The sequence below is a fragment of the Poromitra crassiceps genome (genome assembly GCF_964638095.1).
Source record: "Poromitra crassiceps genome assembly, chromosome: 8".
Classification (NCBI taxonomy): Eukaryota; Metazoa; Chordata; class Actinopteri; order Beryciformes; family Melamphaidae; genus Poromitra; species Poromitra crassiceps.
This window is the reverse complement of record NC_139629.1, coordinates 37,422,476-37,445,583: the sequence shown is the minus strand read 5'-3', so window position 1 is coordinate 37,445,583 and position 23,108 is coordinate 37,422,476. Positions and strand designations below refer to the sequence as shown.

Sequence of the window (23,108 nt, the reverse complement as noted above, 5' to 3'; positions counted from 1 at the left end):
GCGCGCTCGGCGCGCCTTGCCCCCGCCCACAACTTGCATTGACTTCATGCCTGGCAGCTTCACGCTTGGATAATAGAACAGAATCCTGAACGATCACTTCAGTGCAGCTTCAGCGTGTTCTTCAGCGTGGTGTGCCGCTGGTGTTAACGGTCTCATCTGTAACAAGGATGCCTAAATGAAACTGCAGGGCTTCAGCGTAGCTTGAGCATGACTTTGGTGTATGGTGTGAACAAACGCTAACAGTAAAGCCAGTGTAAAGGCATAGACTTAAATCCTGTAGGGGCCACTCTAACAGTCAAGGCGTAAAAGGATACAAAAAGTGCCATGGAAAAGTTTGCTCTCTGTCCTTGAAGCTGTTCTGAGAAGATATGTGGCTTCGTACAGAATGACATAACTGTGGTGTAGGATGAGATAAATGAGAGAATAGTCCAATCCTATATCACATGCTCTCATCCTGCTCACCTCTATTCCAGTGGGTCTCAAAGTGCGGCCCGGGGGCACCCAAGGGGTTCCTGGAGGAGGATCCAGAGGGTCCACAACAACATGAGTAATAGTTTAATTTCACCTGAAATTGATTGCTATAATGATCTATTACCTATTATTAGAGAATGTGTGGTGGCTGTTGTCATCATTGTTTTCACTCTTAAGACTCACAGTTCAATACTGAATCAGCAAATCTCCATAATATAGGGAAGATGGGTCTAGGGGTCCGAGCCATGAAAACACTCCAGTGTCCCTGATGTACTGAATGAAGGAACACTGAAATTAAACTTTTTCCTGGGCTGGGACCATAGATCTGTAAAGACCCCCTGCTGACCCCTGGATGACCTCGGACACTTTGGGACCCACTGGCATAGACTTAAATCCTATTCACATATGTTCCAACACAGGGGTCAGCCAGTTACTTCATGTTCCAGTGCCAGGGCCCTCATTAATGTTATTGATTACACCTGCTTTACTTCCTGCTTACCACCTCAAAACGGCTGCTGTGGAATGGGCCCATGGATTTAAATGTGTCAAAGATTACATAATACACTGAAGTCCTTGTTCGTGACAAGGAAGATTTAATCTGATGTTGTAGAGTCCAGGCAATGCAGGAATCAACAGATTAGTCTCTCTCTCTCTCTCTCTCTCTCTCTCTCTCTCTCACTCTCTCTCTCGCTCTCTCTCTCTCTCTCTCTCTCTCAATTCAATTCAAATGGGATTTATTGGCATGGGAAACAGGTTTACATTGCCAAAGCACATATAAAATAAGAACAAAAATTTATGGTATCTATGTCAAATTAAAGATATAGCTAGGGTAAGGTGCTAGAATAAAGAAATGTGTAGACCTGTCTATAACATTGCAACACTGCAATCAAATAATTAAACAGAAAGAAATATAAACAGAAAAAAATTGTTTGCCGGTAAAGGAAATAGGCTATGTAGGCTACAGAGAGTCTACAGGTAGCTTAAAATAAAAATAGAAAAATATGGACATTATAAACATAGCCTACAAATGCCAACTGTGTGTAAACACTTGAACATCTCTCTCCGCTCCCTCCCTCCCTCCCTCCTTCCCTCTCGCTCTCTCTCTCTCTCTTTCTTTCTCCAGTCTCCGCGCACTGGATAAGAGACTACTCACTGGAGAACAGTGGAGCGGCGCGTTGTTGCGGTCGGAGCGGGAGTTTCTTTGGTCGCTCTGTGCGCTCTCTCTGTGCGCTGTGTGCGGACTCGTAGGAGAGCCGATCATGGGTCACCATCACCACCACCACCATCATCTCCAGCCTCAGCACCACACTTTACTTTCTTCTTCCCCGCGCCTCAGGATGACGAGAACAGCGCACTAGGAGGAAGGGGGAAACTCAGTGGCTTTCTCATTGCTGTCCATTCCAGGAAACTTTTTTTTTTTACATTGATTAAAAGCGGCTGGAATGGAGATCCGCACTTTCCTGCTGTCGGGTCTTTTCCTGCTCTTTGTTGGAGGGAATCTTTTCACCAGGTGAGATCACGTTTCAGTTTTGACTCCCTGCAGGTAGACTCGCTATACTGCCCAACTAAACTATGCCCAACCATCACCCATTTGTGATATTGTGAGCAGGTAGCGTAGCGGTATAACTAACATATGGCAGGCAAGATTAGGCTAACTAAACTATTAATGATAGCCTATTATAGAGATCACGACAACAACAAAAAACGTTTCAAAGTAGCTACCATTTCCCTTCAAATATAATCAATTCGGTAGGCTACAGCTTATAGGCCTACTATCACGAGTAGGCTATGACACCTCATAAATATAGGCTATTAGTAAAGTGGATTTAGATGTGTTTAGCCACTATTCAATCACTAGTCCTGGCCCTATAGGGTAAAGGCACATTCTGCTATTTTAAATGTTTTCTCATTTAGCATTTACCCTTATAGTTTTTGGATAATGTAAACCAATGTGTTCAGTCCAATGTTGTAAATTATGTTCTAAAAGTTGAGCGTTACAACATCGAGGCCATGGCATCATCTGTGTATTAACCCATTAATTGATTTCAATCAATCCACATAGCATATACAGTATCCTACCTGAATATAGGCTACTCTGTTTCTTTGTGAATAATCATAAAATGCAACATCACGCCCACACTCTAAATTCAGTTGTCTCCTCTGCTTTAAGCACTGTATTTGCATAATGCATATGCATAGCATGAGGTGATTGTTTTGTATGGAGATGAATGTGAGGTGAGCTGGTCTCCTGGACCTGATGTGTTTTTGCTGGCAGATAATGTCACCCACCTGCAGGCCTGTTCAATAGGGTTCAAGTAGGCTATCGGGCAACCTAGTATATGCATTTGCACAGGCATAGGCTGCTACACAGTGCACTTACAGACCAACACATTATAATGGAACAGCCCAAGCAACCAGAAACCCAGTGTGGATGGAGTGCAGGTGGGGTTGAGAGCAGGTGGGGTTGAGTGCAGGTGGGGTTGAGAGCAGGTGGGGTTGAGTGCAGGTGGTTGGGATCAATTGGACACCTGTCATCACATAGGCTGATGTTTCATGGAATTAGGCCAGTGGTTGTTTACAAGAAGTTACTCTAATGTAATGTAGCAGACTCACTGTTTTGATCCTATAGTCTCACTGTTATGTCTCTACCTACAATACAGACAGTCTGTTTGTATGTCTCTACATTACCTACAATACAGAAAGTCATCTCTGTTATGTCTCTACCTACAATACAGACAGTCATGACCTGGACTAAATCGTATCGGACAATAAAAATATTCTCCGATTTGGGCCCGAGAGACTAAATCTCATCAAATGGCCCTATTGTGTGGACTACGGTAAATTAGGGGTCCTTGATAGGAAAAGGGTTGAGAATCACTGTACTAGACCTATAACAGCACCTGCAATATGGAGTATTTCTCCTTTTTATCTTGTATTTTGCTTACGATCCCTAACCCCCAAATTCAGCTGAGATTTTAAGACGATGAATACGAACTCTGATCATCTTTAGCGAAGAAAACCTTTGGCGCAACGCCATCTAAAGTGCTTCAACACCGTTTACACATTTGAATTCTGTGACCTCTTATCATGCTCTGCACTATAATAAGCATCGTGCACAGATTTCCTGGAGCTTTTCAGCAGTGGAAACTAACTAGATGCTTCTAAAGCGGGTGATTTATGTAGCGGTTTAAACTTTCTATTTATGATCTGTGTTCCAAATCAATGACGAACAAAATGAATAGAGAGGAACTGTATCTCAACCCAAAACTGATGATTACAATGGATTTTCACCCGTGTTCAGTACAAATGGCCTCACACTCTTATTCTAACAGTGCGCAGGAATGAAATTCTCAGCATAACAGCCATCTGCTTAATCCCCATGGTCCCAAAGCCTGTTGAGTTGTTGTTATTTATTTGCTGAAATGCTTCCAGTGAAAGGGGCAAAAGGTGAAGCCACTTTAGCTTTAGGAGGATTTTGGACAAATCCCTCCACTTGACCCTCTCGTCCCTCATGGCCGTCCACCAGCAGGGGGAGTAATCACTATTGTAATTGGATTTTTATGCCCAAAGTCACTGTTTTGCTTTTTTACTCTCAGTATAATGAATAGTAGACTTTGTTCTGGCACATTCATTATATCCTCCCCTCACTCTCACTCTCACACACACACACACACAAGGTTACATTGCCTTTATTTGAAGTTGCAAGCGGCTCTTTTCTGTTGCAAGCTCATGAGTTTACCGCCCCCAGAATAGGACGACTCTTTTTTAGCTCCTCGTTTATTTCAGGAAAGATGCTTCGCTAAGTTGCCTCGCCACCTTTTCGTGTGCTGTGAATTTCACAGCTTTTTCTGTTTCATTTTTAGCTGGAGTGTCACCCTTCACTAAACACAGTCTGCATGCAATACTGTTGCTTTCTCCACCCTGTAAATACCTGCAACAAAAGCACAGACTCTGCAAAGAAGGAAAGGACTGTTCTCTCTTTGCTTGAATCACAATCAGACATTTTATATTCAAATGCTCAAAAAAAGTCTAGGGATTTGTCGGCCTCTATCTCTGAGAAATGTGTGACTATAGAAGTCAAAATCATATAGTGAAGTACTGTATTCTACAAGACAACAGAGCTCAAACAGGCGAACATACTGTAGTACTACCTCACACAAATTGACAATGCAGGAAATGTGACCATAGACTTTATCTATTTACAATAGACGAATAGCTGCATCGTCAAATAAACACAACAGACGTTTGATGAGTGGAAGGACTGGTACACTGTGCAGATTGTGCTAGAGCTATGCTATCAATAGCCTGCTACAGTTAGTACAGTATGACCGTCCATGCAGTCCAAGTGCAAACCATTTTGCCTGGCTTTGCTCAATCACAACATGTCGATTGTGGGTGTTAACTGGGTGTATCTTGGTGATAAGCATTCAAGCAAATTCTCAGTTTATGTAACATTATCTGTTTATGGGGACCTATTTTGTATCTTTTTCTTCATTTTACTAACTCAAACATTAACCAAAAGCATGAAAAAGGTTATCTTAATTATGCGATAGGCTACTCTAGCAAGTTAGCAACATGTATTTTGATGCTAGTTAGACTAGGAAGCTAACATGACTTGTTGAGGCCACCAGAGCTAATTAGCAGTATTCTAGGCTATCTCCGTTAACATTATACACCAGAAACACCAACAATCTCCAACTTTTTGCCTGGCTGTGATTATTTCCTTGTGTAGATCCCTTTTCAACCAATGTTAGAATTCCTGTTAAACCAATCAAATTGAGGCTATCTGTTGGTGAGAACAAAGACACCAAAATCATCCAGCAGATCATTGGCTGTAGTTCTCCATGTTACTGTACCACTTTAGCAAATGTAGAACTTTCTTTTTTTACTTGCGACTATTTTAGGTGAACAACCACATATACTCATAGGTGCTAAAAGCATCCTGATCATGGGACTTCACATTCTGCTTCGCTCTATTTTAGGGTGAGATAGCTGAAAGCTGGGAACCTGAAGGTTAATTTGACATGCAGCTCAGAACTGTGTGTCAAGGTTTTCTTGTCATAAATCTGCAATAAACATTGTGTTTTGGTTCGGCGTCTATTCAAATGTTGAATGTTTAGAAGGGCTTAGAACATTATGATGGAAATACAGTATGATGGCCATCCCCAGGCCATACATCCCCTTAATGCCCTACTGCCCTAAGTACTGTATGTCTCTACTGTAATTTGTGCTTGCAAGGTTTAATGAGGCTGTGATTATCCTAGAGGTCACAAAAATAGGTCATTTTATACAGTGAGGTCAAGTTTTGAAAAATGTCTCACTACAATGAAATGGCTACTATGGGGACTAACATCATAACACATAAATACAATTGGGTTAATTGAATCCACAGGAGTCTCAGCTTTCCAGTCATATGCAATTTCTGCAATTCCAAGATTGGTTGGGGCCCCCAGTATGCAGAAATATTCAATAGAATAGGCGAAAAGAACACATTATAGTTTTTGCAAGAAAAACTGCTTGGGATTAGCATAAAGTCGGCAATGTCTGTAAAAGGGAGACTCGTAGCTAGCATTTAGCTACCGAATCCATTTACCGGTAGTTATCTTGAGGTGAGAGGTCAAGGGACCCCTTTGAAAATAGTCATGCACATTTTTACCTCGCCAAAATTGATCCTAACTTTGGAGTGTTCTTTAGCCCCGTTCCCTTTAAAGTCGAGCTGAACCCAAAAATTACTTTTATTTTATTTTAGTTCAAATACCTATTATATTATATTCAGTGCACCTATTTAATAATGTATGCCAAAATAATCACAAAAATCGAATTTCTTTAGTTTTTCACATCAAAAGTTCATTTTTCAAGATTTCATTCATAACACTAATCTACAGTTTGCTGACGTCACATAGTACTATCAAATTTCTACCCCATTTCAACCAATCATATCACGACATGGCAGCTGTCAATCAATCTTTATTTCAGGAGAATTTTCTCCTCCAAAGTGAAGGAGAAAATGGCGCCTAGTGTCTGTAATCTGGCAGAATTTATAACCCATAAACTAACCAATAACTTGACCAATTGTATGTAACATACAAAATAAAGCAAACAGTGATGTCTAAGAATGCAAAGAAATGTAACTGGCTCGTTCAACTCGCATGATTCCAGGATAACGTTAACTAAGGGGTCGCCCCTCTGAGATTCCAGGCGGGCAGGGCAGGGCAGGACTCATGCATCGGATTGTCCACTCCACACAGAAGCAGCTGGCTGCCTGGTACTCAATGTGCAATGTGAATGTGCTGCAGCAGGATTTAATCCCCATGCACACTTCATGACCTTTCATTGTCACATGTGTCCCTAGTCTGCATTCAGGTCACACAGACTGCTCTGTGCTAATCTGTATGAGAGGCTGAGTCAGCAAACATCACACTGTCCGGAGAGAGAGAGTACGTTTCTACATAACACTCAATGCTTTGATCATGTACGTACCTACAGTATGGCTGATTCTTCTCTGGCTGCAGGGTGCAGCACGGTTCAGTACTGTATGCTGCCACCAAAGAACTGATTTAAAGTGAGGCACTATGGATTAATAGGCGGGGGGGGGTCCTTTCATCCAATCAGAATTTAATTTGATCTGTGGAATAAGTTAAATATTCAAATGAGCTAATATTTCATAAAAAATTACATTTGCATATCAGAACAATATTTTTTGTATATCATTGGGAAAATGTCCCTGACACTCCTTTTCCCACTCCATCTCCAAAGATGAAAACTGTTCATGGGCAAAAAAGCACATTATTCACAGTTGGAGAAAATCTGTTTCTTTAGGCTGTTTGAAAGAAAGAGCAGTGGATACTCAGTGACCTGAACATCTGCCTGCCAGCCTCTTGCCCCCTATACGTTCATAAGGAACAAGCTCTTTTGCGATTTGCGCTGTTTTGTAGACAGTACAGTATGTCCTATGCTTACCCAGCAGATGTCATGGCTGAGTTGTATGAGTTGAAACAGAGAAATCAAAACACAATACATTCTCATATTCTGCTAGCCTCATAAGAATCACTCACTCTGACAGTCTCAACTGTCTGTCCTTCTTCCATGAACAAAGATTTATTTGTTTAATGGAGAGGATTCAAATGTGTCAAATATTCATATAGAATTAGAACTAGAAATACTGATACCTTCACTGTGTAATAAAAGCTCTGAATACAACTCATTAACACCCACACCTACACCCAAACACCCCCACACCTGACCCCCCCCCAGGTGAATGGGATTTCCCCCCCTTTAAAGATATCCTGAATTTCTACCAGTTTAATCTTCACATTAAGAGCAATATGTTTTGTATTACATTTTGTCTTAATTAATTTTTTAAATATGCAAATTTGGCAATATCTCATTAAATATGCATACATTCGCATAAACTGTTAGAGCTACAGATTTTCTGAGGTGCTCAAAATGTTCAGAATTACCCGTTTTCATAGAAGAGTGTAATATTTCTAATTTGATATTTTACGAGAAAATGGCTAAAAGCATACAGGAATTGCCATATATTTATTAACCTAAACTTTCCAGGCTTACATACCTGTCCCTTAATATTGCTGTCATCACCATCTCACTGTGCATAATACACAGTAGGCCTCCAACTCCCCCCCCAAACTAAAGTTAATTTGGCAGCCATAGTAACCTCAGGTCATAGCGGAGCACATGGCTGTCAGCTATGCTCCAAATATATGCGCTTAAATATATATATATATATATCTATAGAATATCTCAACTGTTATAGACAGTTGAATATTATAGTGACTTTTCACTAAGGTTGAAATAAAACTTTGATTAGATTATATAATTATATATATAGATTAATATTTTTCCATATGATGTCCCGTCATTCACGTAATTATGAATCCTTGCAGGAAAAGCTCCTTCCAGATTTAGAAACAGCCAATTAGTGAAGGAATCCAGGAGTCATTGATTGATTAATTAATTCAATCAGTGTCCCCATTTATTCATTTATACTTGACAGTGACTAAAGCAGACTAAAAATACAGCTGGCACATCCAAATGGATTCAGTGAGGAAATGCCAATGACATGCCAGAAATTGTGCTTTTTTTTTTTTTTTACATCTATATAAATATGGATCATGTCATTAAGTGATGATTCCATTGCTCCCCCCCCCCCCCCCCATGTCTTTATATGTTGTCGACTGCTATGTTTGCTGACCAACAAATTCCCCTTGCTTTTTCATAAAGCGTAGGTGTGAGTATAAGGCATTACTCTCTTTTTCTCTCAGCTATGTTTCAAAGGTCACCAAGTGGGTTTTCATTGTCAATCATAATTCACCCAATCAAACCTACACATTAACTTTACCTGCTACATGTACCACTACTCTTTATGATGTTGAATGTCAGTGAAATCGTTAATTTTCTATAATCTACATGAATCTAAGACGTTATCAGCTCTTTAAACACCAAATGACAATGCTGCAGAATAGAATGATACTACACTGCACAATAATGTGTTTCCTATAGTAGAATGGGCCTGGGGTTGTACGATGGATGCATCATGTATTTTGAAAAAGCCTGTCATAGGACTGCACAGCTGAAATACATAAAGCCATATATAAAACTGTCTTTGTTACAGATGTCATCTCTTCATAGGGCCACTGTTAGAGAATGCAAAGCTGCCCCCTGGTGGTGTGTGTGCTGTGTTGTTAGCTTCAAACCACAGACTGAGGTAGTGCTTCTCAAAGTGGCCACTATTCTTCCCGTCTCTAGAAGTTGGCAAAGTTTGAAAATGTACGAGGATTTTGTTTTTATACTTGAAGTGAGAGATTTAGACCTGGCTTTCTGTAATCTGTACAAAAATACAACTGAAGGCCCTGCAGGGTTCGACCAGTATGGTTTTTGAATGCCGATTCAAATTATATTTTTGGTTTGAAGCTGCCGGTCTTATGTATTGGTTTTCACTATCTTTAAAGTTGACAATTTTCATGCAAAAAATTCCCCCCAAAATTCCAACAAGACTGGACAAGCCAATTAAGCCAGACCCAGACATGCTGCCACTCAGTGTAGTTCAGGTTCACATAAGCTACAGTAGGTGAAAGTTCAGTTCACACAGCTTCAAATGAACTAGTTCACGTTCATAGTTCACAATTTTGAATTTTGAACTAAATGGCATGCAGGTTAAATCTGTGTGCGGAAAGTTAGAAGTAATGCTTGCCTCATTACCACTACTGAGGTTCCCTTGAGTTGCCCAGTGGAGCTGTACTGGTCATTGTACTGGTCAGCTTCCAGGTGTGAATGTGAATGTGAATGTGTGTGTGTGTGTGTGTGTGTGTGTGTGTGTGTGTGTGTGTGTGTGTGTGTGTGTGTGTGTGTGTGTGTGTGTGTGTGTGTGTGTGTGTGTGTGTGTGTGTGTGTGTGTGTGTGTGTGTGTGTGTGAGAATGTGAACAGGGCACTCCTGAAAGAGAGCATCGCTCTCAGTGAGATTCCCCCTGTATAAAGGTTAAATAAAAGTTTTATTCATTTCCAAATGGTGTTTTTTTTAATGAGCTTCTCCGAGCTATTCTTTTTCAATAGAATCACCAATATTGCAGAAAATCTCCCCAATTATTATAAATCACTGATCGTCCCCCAAAACTTGTGTGAATATCTCCAACTGCTTTTTTTCCCAGTTGGGAAAACTGGATGGGATGGTGATGTTTTAGATGAGCTTTAGTTGTATTGCCAGTTTCCACATACCAGCTTGTTGGCTCTCCTCTCTCATTCTCATCAAAGCCAAAATATTCCCACTCTGGAGCTGTGGAGTTTGGTTGACACAGGTGATTATTACATTCACCTGTGTGCCCGGCTTCATTCAGCTGCCTGATGCTGCTCAACACCCACGCATGCCTGTTTCAACAATGGGCCCTTTTCACAGTGGCCATTTTGTGTCGAAAAGGCAGGATAAACACAGGTGCAAGCAAAGCAGTAATGAGGGATTCCAACTTCCAATCTGTGTTTATCCTGCCTGTATAGGTGATCTGAGCGACTGAACCTACTCCCACGTTGGTCACAGTAGCATTTCTCTTCAGTGTGCATGCGTGGGTGTTTTGTTCGGTCCCCAGCTGACTGATGGAAGCTGCTCTCACATTGGTCACAGTGGTAGGGTTTCTCTTCAATGTGAATATGTTGTCGTCTTGTTACTATAGGTTAGCTGACTGAACCTGGTAGGGTTTCTCTCCAATGTAAATGCGTTGGTGTCTTGTTAGGTTAGATTAGAGGTTCTCAAAAACTTCAGTACCCCCTTTCCCTGATTTCTGAATCCAAGTATCTCCTATACCCGACTACAACATTTTGCTTAGACAACTGCAAGCATTTTATGTGTTTTGTAGTTGGTACTACAAACTGGTCTGCAGCGCTGCTTGAATGCCCTTCTCATGTCATAGTAGGCTATGAAGATCATTTGATTTGAGGGACCGGTTTTATAACTGAGTTGATAGAAAAAATGAATAACCAGTGAACGTGTCCTGTACTAATGTGTTCATATTGTTTCCTAGAGAGCTGCTGTTCTCTCATGAAGCTGCGTCTCAGCTTCAACAGGGTAGATCATCACCATGGTAACCAGGCCATCTAAATGGGGACATTCTAAAAGGCTTGATATGAAAACGCCTTCTTCACTGTGTGTTACAGTAATTATGTTAATTCATAGTGTCCTGTGTTTGCTTCATTTTTGTACTCGTCACTTTGATTCTGAATTCATATTTATTTGAATTCATATTTATTGGTTAGGGGCAACTTACCACATTTAATTACAAGAATTCTGGTTTATTCATAGTGTGTTCATTTTGATGGTAGTGAATAATTAGGATAAGAAGCCCCCCATATAGACGATTTCAACTCAACATAAAAATTCAAAATTTACCGCAGCTTACTTCCTGTCGCAGTGTTTGCTAGTGCAATAACAGACAGGATGAACTAGGTTCCAAAATGTTCCCTAGCAACACAATTCTGTGAAAACAATCTATTATTATAAATCATATTTGTCCCCCATATTATTTAGATGCATTTAGATTTTTCTTCATCACTTTTAGGTAAATAAACCACATTCAACTCTTTTCATTCATTTCCAGCTGGTGGCATAGTGTAAAATAGGAGGGGGTTCAGGAAAGGTTGACTACTGTATCATTGAATCAGCGTGACATCACAGCCACCCAGAAATGCGGAACCCCGCGGAAGTTAACTAGATATGAGTTGTGCCAAACAAACGTTAATATCTCAAAAACTATACATGACATCGCTTATATTTTGACATTTTGAGCAAGAGAAGGATTAGATGTTACTCTATCGTTGTCATAATGTGTATCACTGTTGATGTCACTATCATTATGTCACAATGTGTATCTGAGGTTCTTGCAGGTATCTCGTGGACGCAGTGTGGACAGAACGCCAGCTCAAGGCTCCTGTGTGTTTGTCTTCCTTTAGGGCCCTGCCGAGTGACATTGGGGACTCATGTGTCTTTGTCTTCCTCTAGGGCCATGATGAGTGACATTGGGGACTATGTAGGTTCAGGCATTCAGATATCCTGGTTACCTAACCTGGATGAGTTAATGAAGGGCTATGCGAGAAACTTTCGCCCTGGGATAGGAGGTGAGTATGAGATCTACTGCTCGCGGCATTGGATTGCATTTCACCATCTCACATTTACAGCCATCCTTAGCATAACCCAACCCACATGGCAACTTAGCATAACCCAACCCACATGGCAACTTGGGAAAACAGATATTTCATTCTCCAATTCCATAATCGTGATAGATGCACCCTTCCCCCTTTTGCTTTGGCTTCTTTTGTTTTCAGATATTCGCACAAAGCAGCGTTTATACCTTACAGTATGCAAATATACCTGCTTTGAGAAATGCTTTGCTAAGTCGAAATGTTTTTTTTTGTCGAGGATGCAACAGAACAGAAGCTTTGCCGAAGGGGATTATCAAGACGCCACGCCTGCCTCGCAAAGGCAAGAGAGGCGGGTGTGGCGAGCCCCAGTGGGCCACCTCTTTGGAGACTTTGTTAAGAATGGCTGCCAAATGTGACACATCCAATGACCACAGTGCTAGATTTCTCAATCTCACAGCTTAACTCAGCCGAGCAAAAGGTGAAAATGCGCCACCGCCAAAAACACGCCGCCTTCGCGCACCACACGACCATCGCAGCATCATGTGCCTCGCGCACCGCACGACCATCGCAGCATCATGTGGCTCATTCCCTACATTCCAACTGATATCATACGACGACATGCTACTGATATAATATGACGACATGCTACTGAAGAAAAGCTACCCGAGCTGCAAGGCTGCTTATGACCACTGGGGAATCATATTTGTTATTTGGGGCGATTTCCCTTCACTCAACTCATATCCCATAGCCCAACCACATTGAATATGCGTTGTAGTTTTTCTTTAGATCATTCTTTTTCATGATCACTAGTAAATGGGCATGTTAATAATGCATGTATTATTACAAATGTATTGCTAATCTGTATAAAGCAGTGGTTCTCAACGGGGGGTCCGTGGACCAACAGGGTTCCTTGAGAGGGTTTCAGGGGGTCCCCAGCAAAATGAAGAACTACACCATTATTTCATTTGCAAGAAGTTAAAACAGTTAGAGCATGTAGGGGAATGACCGTTCTGATCCTAGTTTCTCTGTTATATCTCTACCTACAGTACAGACAGCCATGGAATTCTGGACAAAATCATATCTAACAATACAAATATATTCAGACTTGGGTCCGAGAGACAAAATCTCATCAAATGGGGTTGCTGTGGATCGAATGTGGACTAAATAAAAATTAAAATAAGGTCTTTGATTTGAAAAGGGTTGAGAATCACTGGTATAAAGGATACAGCTCAGAATGTGCCTGTTATTGCATCAAGGTGAATGAAGTAGGCCAAAGTCACCTCCGCTGACCTTGACGCACGCCATTGCAAACCACCTTACACTCTATGCATCCAGTGTATAGAGAGGCAAAGTGAACGTCACTTCCTGCTTCAGCACTGTACCGGAGATTTTCTTCCGCAATTTATTTTCCTATAGACATTTCGTAAAATGCTTATAAAAATAGGTTTACTTGGTCAAACCAAACGGTTCAGCAATATTTAGAATCGGGAGAGACCAGAGAACATTTCACTCGGACCAAAACTTAAGAGAACAACATCGAAAAAATATTTGGTCCGAGTGAAATGTTATGCGGTCTCCCCTGTTTCTAAATATATCTGAACCGTTTGGTTTGAACAAGTAAAGCTATTTTTATAAGCATTTTGTCACACGAACAGTGCGGAAGCAGGAAGTGACGTTCCACTTTGGCTCTCTATGGGCAACAGAACATGACTTAGCATCAGTGGCTATGGGATAAGTGTTGAATGGCGCGGGGAATGGTAATGTATGATTCCTTAATGTTCAGTATAAATAGCCTTTCCGCTCCGCATCGGCCAGCTCATCTCTGCTGCCCCCTGCAGGTTTCGACCTCTAGCATCCGATCTGCCAGGCACAACCCATCCAAATCATACGGCAAACTGTTGAGTATGAATGCCATGGTGTGTGTGTGTGTGTGTATGCGTGCGTGTGTGTGTATGCGTGTGTGTGTGTGTGTGTGTGCGCGTGTGTGTGTCTGTGTGTGTGTTAATGTGCTCGCTGGCAGAAGCTCACTCCGCGCGAGTCCAGAGTGCCCACAGTGCAATGTGCCACTTAGCATGGTTAAACTGGACGCCGGTTTAATCTCCGCGCACCACAGGAGTGTTGAGGGTGTGTGTGTGTGTGTGGATATGTGTGTGTGTGTGTATGTGTGGGTGTGGGTGTGTGTGTGTGTGTGTGTAGGGGGGAGGGAGGAGGAGGGTTTGCTTGCTTTCTGTTCTGACCTCTCTCCCCCGCATAGGCCCCCCAGTGAACGTGGCCATGGCTATCGAGGTGGCCAGCATCGACCACATCTCAGAGGCCAACATGGTAAAGTACACTGGCTCTTCTCTGCTCCTCTCCCCTCATTTGCATAATCCTGATTCATCCCACTGGAGGATTTGGAAACGTGCTGCTCAGTGTGAAAAGCTGTGCGAACATCGACTGAGTTTAATAATTTGATACTTTCATGGATTTTGTGGTAAAAAGTAGGGAGTGAATGCAGGGAGATTTGAAAGATTTGAATATCTGGTACAAATCCCTTCCTTCCTTTAAGCCCCCAGACACACCAAGCCGACAGTCGGCCGTCTGGCCGTCTGTCCGGAACTGGCGGGGAATGAGTTCAATGGAAAAGCCACAACTAAACAAAGAATTTCAATAAATCCTGTCGGCTATTTGTTCACTTTGGGATGTAGTATAAAGTTGAACAGTCAGGCCCATCATCTCCTATTCTCCCTTCGCCTCCTCAACATCTATTTGGTATGATGAGCATTTCAAAGTTCCATCAAGTCGGATTAAGTCATTCTAATTTAAATGAGGGATTGTCTAGATTAGAATGTAGAAGAACAACTATTTTTGATCCTAGTTTCACTGTTATCTCTCTATAGAGCTAGTCATGAATTCTGGACCAACGCATATCATTCTGACAATAAAAAAAATCTCAGATTTGAGAAACAAACTCAGAGAAACAAAATGTCATCAAATGGGGGTCCGTGGCTCTAATGTGGCCTAAATTAGGGGGTCCTTGGTATGAGAAAGGTTGAAAATCCCTACGTTTTGAGTGCATCTCCCTGTGCCCTTGACTCAACTTTGCGTGCGTGTGTGTGTGTGTGTGTGTGTGTGTGTGCATGCGTGCATGTCTCTGTGTGTGTGTGTGTGTGTCTGTGCGTGTGTGTCTCTCTGTGTGAGTGTGTGTGTGTCCGTGCGTGTGTGCATGTCTCTGTGTGTGTGTGTGTGTGTGCGTGCGTGTGTGTGTGCGTGTCTCTGTGTTTGTGTGTGTGTGAGTGTGTGTGTGCGCACGTGTGTGTGTGTGTGTGTGTCTGCGTGTGCGTGCGTGCGTGTGTCTCTCCCTCTGGCAGGATTACACCATGACCGTGTTCCTGCGGCAGAGCTGGCGTGACGACCGTCTGGCCTACAACCACACCAACAAGACTCTGGGTCTGGACAGCCGCTTCGTGGACAAGCTGTGGCTGCCCGACACCTTCATCGTCAACGCCAAGTCGGCCTGGTTCCACGACGTCACCGTGGAGAACAAGCTGATCCGCCTGCAGCCCGACGGAGTCATCCTCTACAGCAGCCGGTACGCATGCACACGGGTGCGCACACACACACACACACACACGCACGCGCACACACACACACACACCATGGAGGACAAGCTGAACCGCCTGCAGCCTGACAGTCATCCTCTAGAGCAGCCGGTACACACAGGGAGACCAACCCCATTGCCAGAATCAAATGTCAGCATCGTGCGTTGCCATGGATACGTACAATTGCAATGTTAATTTGAAACAAAGCGTCGGCTTCTTATGTTTCTAAAACTTTGCGTTTTTTGGCGTTTCGGCAAACCGACAATCTCAACGTAAAATGGCGGTTAATTTGAAAACTTTGCAGCCTTTCCAACGTTAAACGCAAATAAAACAACTTTAACAACTAAAATAACTTGGTTAAAGATTATGGTTTGGGTTAATAAATAACAAAAAAACGTTGAATATGAATATGAAATGACCGTATGTGAGGGTAGGAACCAAGATCGACTGGTAGATCGAGAGCTTTGCCTTCTGGCTCAGCTCTCTTTTCGTCACAACAGTGCGGTAAAGCGAACGCAATACCGTTCCCGCTGCTCAGATTCTCCGGCCCATCTGCCGCTCCATCGTCCCCTCACTCGAGAACAAGACATCGAGATACATGAACTCCTTCACTTGGGGGCAGGACTCATTCCCTACCTGGAGTAGACAATCCACCTGCTGAGAACCATGGCCTCAGATTTAGAGGTGCTGATCCTCATACCAGCCGCTTCACACTCGGCTGTGAACCAACCTGCTGAAGGTCCCAGAGCGATGATGCCATCAGTACCACATCGTCCGCGATAACCCTGATGGATTCATATGAAATAAACATTTGTGTAATTGGACATTGGCCCTAAGGATTTAGTTTCAGAAATAAAGCCACTGAGACAACTTACCCATATGGCAGCTAGACCCTCTCTCCACAGAACTCCCACAACATCTGAACGTGATGCCACTGGTCTGTTAATTTGAAAATGTCACTGCATTAGTTAACTATAGGCAACTAAAACAACTTGGTTGGTCTTAAGCAACTACAACACCTTAGGCATAGGCAAGTAAAACAACTTGGGTGGATTTAGGCAACTAAAACAACCTGGTTAAGGTTAGGGTTATCGTTTGGGTAAAAGAAAATGGACACAGGGCATCTAGGTAGTAGGGCTGTGAATCTTCACTGATTCGATTCCGATTGATCTGTCAACGATTCGATTCGATTCCACGATGCATCTCGATACAGCTCAAAGTATGGCAGCTCCAAGTATCAAATCCTCAATTTTCTGTATTGTTACTGCACATGGCTACTTTTTCATCAATCAATACAAGCAGTCAAATAAATATCAAGTCCCTTTTTTACTTCGAAAGTGCTTTAAAATTTGAATGTCAACAGAAATTTAAACATTAACGATTCAACGATTAATCTCTAAACGAATCGATCCGATTAGATTCACACGTCCCCATCGCGATGCATCGAGTATACGATTAATTTTGACAGCCCTACTAGGTAGCCTATCACCGCGGAGACCCAGGTTTAATTCCTGCCGGCGGTACTTCCGGCTTAGTCAGACGTTCCTACAGAGACAATTGGCCGTGTCTGCGGCAGGTGGGAAGCCAGTGGGGTATGAGTCCCGCCCGGGCACTGCACTAGTGCCTCCTCTGGTCGGTCGGGGTGCCTGTCCGGGAGGGAGGGGAACTGGGGGCGATAGCATGACCCTTCCACGCGCTACATGCTGCCGGTGAAACTCCTCGCTGTCAGGTGAAAAGAAGCGGCTGCAAGTACAATTGGGGAGAACATTTTTAGAAATGGACACACCGGGGATCGAACACAGCACCTCCCATGTGCAAGGCAAGGAATCGACCCCTTCACCATTACTGGGCCGCAGCTTCCTTCTGGTCTGGAGGTGCTTTTACATAGCTGGTGAAAAGAGATGGGAGGGAACAGAATACTGTATGAAATGGTCAAACTGGATAGGAGAGGAGTCCATTTGTATGGATTGTGTGGAATCCATTACCACTTACCCATGTACTTACTATGGCTTTTCAGTGTTTTATCTGCTTTTTAAAACATTTTGAGCTTGTTTCATGTTTAGATGTTTTTTGGAATCCTTGGAGTGGCTGGGGAAAGTGAGTGGGACGCCCTCTTGTGGTCGACAGTAGAAGACCTGTCATTTCACTGGCTAGATCCCATGTGTAAATGTGAATCTGGAAAACAGCTCAGTAGGGATGAAATGATATGTCGAAATTCAATATATCACAATACAAAAATGTGACAGAGATGTGTCAGAAAGAAGAATTGCGATAGTGCATTTTATTCTGCTGTAGTATTAATCACAAATGAGACGCTTGACCATCACAATTCCACATGTTCTCCCTTGGAATTATATTATTTGCATTTCCTAACAGCATTTTAAAATGGGTGTTTAGCAACCAATGACATCGCTAAGATTTGTGTCTCTGTTGTCATTGAATTTTTATTTATTACATAATGTACACATCATATCATGGTTGTTTTGAATCCACAGTTTTAAAATGTCTGATTTAGTAAAAAGTAAATTTTTTAATTTGTTTTGCATTCTTTTCCTTTCCAGCCTGCTAGCGTAAGACACACTCAAGGCACGCTCCATAGGGTCCCAAAAAGTATAAACATAAAAAAAAAAGTATGAAGGAGCAGTTAAGAGTTCAAAGAGGGCATGGTTTCACCCTGAACTGCTGTTTAAATGAATGCCAATGGCACCCGGAAGTCTGTTGAAGCCGTTTGTTGACCAACATATATACCTCGTATAATGCTGTATGAAGTATAGATTAACTAGGCTGCTTTTGTCCTATAGAATCACTTCGACGGTGGCGTGTGATATGGACCTGACCAAGTATCCCATGGACGAACAGGAGTGCATGCTGGACCTGGAGAGCTGTAAGTCTTGTCCTCTGGATTCATCTTCAAGGCAGAGATTAATGCTTTAGTTTATTAGTGAAGTTTGTGGTAACTGTAATAAATAACCTTGCTTCCAGGTTGACTTCATCCTCCTCTCCTCTCTTATCTCCTTTGTATTTGTCCCCACTGAAGGCAAATGACTGTTTTCTATATTGCTGCTAATATCTGAACCTTCCCTTCATACCAAGGGAGGAGACACATCTCGGAAAGGTCAGAAAGGGTTTAAACAGCCAGCAGAGTGAAAAATGGATGACAGCAATCATGCAGATTTGTACAAATGTATGTAAATCACACACGTTTATAGACAGAAACGTCCAAGGCCGCTGTATGGATCAGTGCCACCGTGCATCAAAGGAGAAACTGTCTTATATGAAAAGGCACTGATAACGAGGATTACATCCTCTGTCTATTCCTCTACAAAGATAAAAACGACACGCTCACAGAACAGGATTTCTCCAGGTGTAACTAATAAATTGAGGGGGTGTCTGTTTCATGTTCCAGACGGCTACTCCTCTGAGGACATTGTGTATCACTGGTCAGAGAGTCAGAAACACATCCACGGCCTGGACAAATTGGAGCTCTCCCAGTTCACCATCACGGACTATCGATTTGTCACAGAGTTGATGAACTTCAAATCTGGTGAGTTATTCATTCACTCACTCATTCATTCATTCACTCACTCACTCACTCACTCATTTATTTGTTGTGAAGGTTAGCAGTCAATAGCTCAGGAGGTAGAGCTGTCGCCTGGGAATTGGAAGGTTCCCGGCTCGAGGCTGGCTCCACCCGGTAGCATGTCGAAGTGTCCTTGAGCAAGACACTGAACCCCTAACTGCTCCTGACGAGCAGTCAGCGCCTTGCATGTCTGCAGACGCTGTCGGTGTGTGAATGTGAGTGTGAATGTATTCATGTAAAAGCGCTTTGCGTAGTCGATAGACTATATAAAATGCAGTTTGTAAAAAAAAATTTTTTTTTTTTTATGTGCAACCATTTAGACAAAAAGAAACACGCTTGGTGTGCAAAGGGACCATAATTTATTTACAAAATGAACATGATGCTGCATTGAAGAAGACTTGGAACTAGTGATTGAGACATAAACTCATTTGGAAAGTGTTTACTGAGGTCATAAACTCATTAGGAAAGTGTTTACTGAGGTCATAAATCAAGTAAGAAATAGGATAATTTTCTAATTGACTTCTAAACAGTCAAGACTTGTTTTTGCAGCCATGTAGAAATTAGTTATATTAATATATTATTATATGTTTTTATATGTATATGTCTCCCAGCGGGACGGTTTCCCAGGCTCAGCCTTCGCTTCGAGCTGAGACGTAATCGAGGCGTCTACATCATCCAGTCATACATGCCTTCAATACTGCTGGTGGCCATGTCCTGGGTGTCCTTTTGGATCAGCCAAACAGCAGTCCCCGCTCGGGTGTCCTTAGGTCAGTATTCACTTGACAAGCTCAATTCTGACATTTAATAAGTATCAAAATTAAGCAGATCATTACTCTGATCATGGATCAGCTGGAGTGTCATACTGATGCTGAGACAAATATTATTGGCCTTTTCGTAAAAAATATGGATGATATGATGAATATGATGCAGTTTGTTTGATTACTATTAATGAATTGATCGATAGCTTCTAATGAGACATTTTGATTCCAGTGGTTTCCATGGAGAATTTTAGTGTTATCTACCCTGACAAGAACAAATGTCAGGAGGAATCACCCAATCTGTTGTTGTTTTTTTTGCCATAAAATCAAATTCAAAATATTGAATCAATATTAAATGGGCAATATTTAGTCTGGCAAAACCATCCTGATAATGTGATCTCACATTCTGTTTCATTCTATGTACTGTATCAGTCTGGACTCAGATTTCAGTGGGCGGGAGTACTTGCCTTTACAGGCAACTCCTTCAGCCAATCAACGTTGCCAAATCTAATCCAAATTCAGTTGGAATAACGGCAAAGATGTCTTTTCCACCGAGAAAATACAATGATGCATATTCTTGCTCTTGTTTAATTGTTGTTATTGAGTCTATTTCTGCAATAACGGCTGCGTTTACTCTACTAACGTTAACGTTACCACTCGTTGCTTTGGGAGACACCACTATTGTTTTGCCCTGATTGGCCCGGTGTAGCAGGCCAGATTAACCCCCTATAGTCTGGCATAGCCTCAACATGAGACTCAGCCTTCATCCTTCATTCTGAGTCTCGACGTTGCTGCCACTGAGGTAACTGCAGGCTCTGCTAAGATGGCTGCTACGCTACACAACACGTTAGCAATCACAATAAAACAGTACTGAGCTCCCGCACAAGGTTGTTATCCGAAGATTTGCATGTCATTTCGGTTCTTCCGGATGTGTAATTATGGGTTTCCACCATTGGTTTCCACCTGTAGACACAACAGCCCGGGGTATAAAACAGGCGAGCCCACTTTAACCACGGGTGTAGTCTGGCCAGGGAGTATATCTTTATCTTACATCGGTTACATCATCAACTACGACACAGTCCCTGATTGGAAGTGGATGTGTGTGGGCTGGAAGTCCTGACTGACCCGTGGAGCAAAACAGAATGTGAGGTCATGTGATCAGGATGGTTTTTACCAGGCTAGGTGATATTGATATCAGCACAAAATATCGGCTTCCCTACAGTATATGTGTGTCCGTGTCCTTTTACCAGGGATCACTACTGTCCTCACCATGACCACGCTGATGGTGAGCGCGCGCTCCTCCCTGCCGCGAGCGTCGGCCATCAAGGCCTTGGACGTGTACTTCTGGATCTGTTACGTGTTTGTGTTCGCCGCGCTCATCGAGTACGCCTTCGCCCACTACAACGCCGACTACAGACTCAAAGAGAAGGCCAAGGACAAGGCCAAAGCCAAGGCCAAACACTCAGAGGTGAGAAAGACAACACCAAATCAACCTGGCTGGGTATCGTTTAAAAAATGACAATACCAGTACCCTTAGTGATACCGATATAAATAGAGTACTTCATTCGAAACCTTAGCCATACTCTGAACGTTTTGGTGACATCTCGGCACGCTGAATTGTCAACAACAACAACCACAAACAAAACTTAAGCCACACCAACTTTCAATCTTAAGCCACGCCCCCTCCGAGTACAGATACAGATGCAGATAATTTAGCTGGCTAAACAGACATAGATAATGGTGTACTCGCTCATCCCTAACAGACATCTCTCTCTCTTTCTCTCTCACTCTCTCTCCCCCTCTCCCTCTCTCTCCCCCTTTCTCCATCTCCCTCCCTCTCGCCCCCCCTCTTTCCCTCTTTCTCTCTCCCCCTCCTCTCTCTCTCCAGTCCATAGTGAAGAATGGCAAGCAGGCCATGGTGCTGTTCTCTCTCTCAGTCACCGGCATGAACCAGGGCGTGATGCTCTCCAACCGCCACGGGGGGCGCCCCCCTGGCGAGGGAGGCTTTGAGGAGGCCGAGCCCAGGAGGAGGCGGTCCCGTCAGACAGAGGAGGGGGGCGAGGAGGAGAAGAAGAAGAAGTGCTGCTCCAAGTGCGTGTGCAAGCCCATCCAGGCCGACACCATCGACATATACGCCCGCGCCGTCTTCCCCTTCACCTTCGCCGTGGTCAACGTCATCTACTGGGTCGCCTACACCATGTGAGGAGAAGGCAGGCAGGGGGTGCTCTCCAATCGCCAACGGCTGCCGTCCAACAGCTGTACATAGAAGACACCGACGACAAAGTTTGAATACTGGCGGGCTGGTGCAAGCAAAATATACTGTCAGCCTCAAAAAACGTCAGAAGTAACGAAGGACGTTACGGCCTCTAGATATCGAAATGTGCTGATCAATGGACGTATTTAACAGTTTAGAATGCGTAGGACCTCAGGTCTTTGAGTGCAACTACACTGTTGTGGTGTATAATGACAAGGGACTTTGTGAGCCTCCATTAGCGACTTGTTGCCTGTTGGAACTTCTAGTCACCTTACCATATACTGTACGTACACAAGTGACCAGAAGATATGGACAACCAGACATCCTGTTGAAGCGTATGCGCAAACTCAACAGCACCTTGCAAGAATATATCCTGCTTGTATACCTGCAATGTCCTGTGTAGGGGTGGGCGGCTCGATCCCCAAAAACGTCGATACTACGTGTAGTTTTTGAAGATTGATTCTAGCGTCAATAGGGCCGATACCAGCTTCACTTTCAGTCTCTCTCTTCTACATTGTACCCATTGAATCAAACAGTCGTAGTAGTAGGTTCTGTGGTCCTGAACACACGCACGCATGTACTCTTTGCTTCTCCACTGCTGTTGTTGTGTCGTGGACACGCACGTGCGCTCACTCCCGACTGCCGGGAGAGAGCAGAGAACTCTGAGCTGCAACAGAAAAGAAAGGAGGGGAGACATGCCTCAGAAAGACACCCCCAACACAGTTCACTGGCAGATTATTTTCAGAGAGGCAAGAAGACACCCCCCAACACAGTTCACTGGCAGTCAGTCTTTTCAGAGAGGCAAGAAGACACCCCCCAA

The 23,108-nt window shown here is 43.0% G+C and overlaps 1 protein-coding gene across 1 annotated transcript; it reads left to right on the top strand.

Annotated features, from left to right (window-relative positions):
* Positions 1-1,913: 1,913 nt before the first annotated feature.
* Positions 1,914-22,237, top strand: gabrd (gamma-aminobutyric acid type A receptor subunit delta; the record flags this gene model as incomplete). Its single annotated transcript, XM_083640970.1, has 9 exons — positions 1,914-1,981; positions 11,976-12,091; positions 14,370-14,437; positions 15,466-15,686; positions 18,498-18,580; positions 19,103-19,240; positions 19,888-20,043; positions 21,285-21,502; positions 21,923-22,237. 9 exons carry the CDS (start codon positions 1,914-1,916, stop codon positions 22,235-22,237), a joined length of 1,383 nt encoding a protein of 460 aa, XP_083497096.1.
* Between the last annotated feature and the right edge of the window lie 871 nt (positions 22,238-23,108).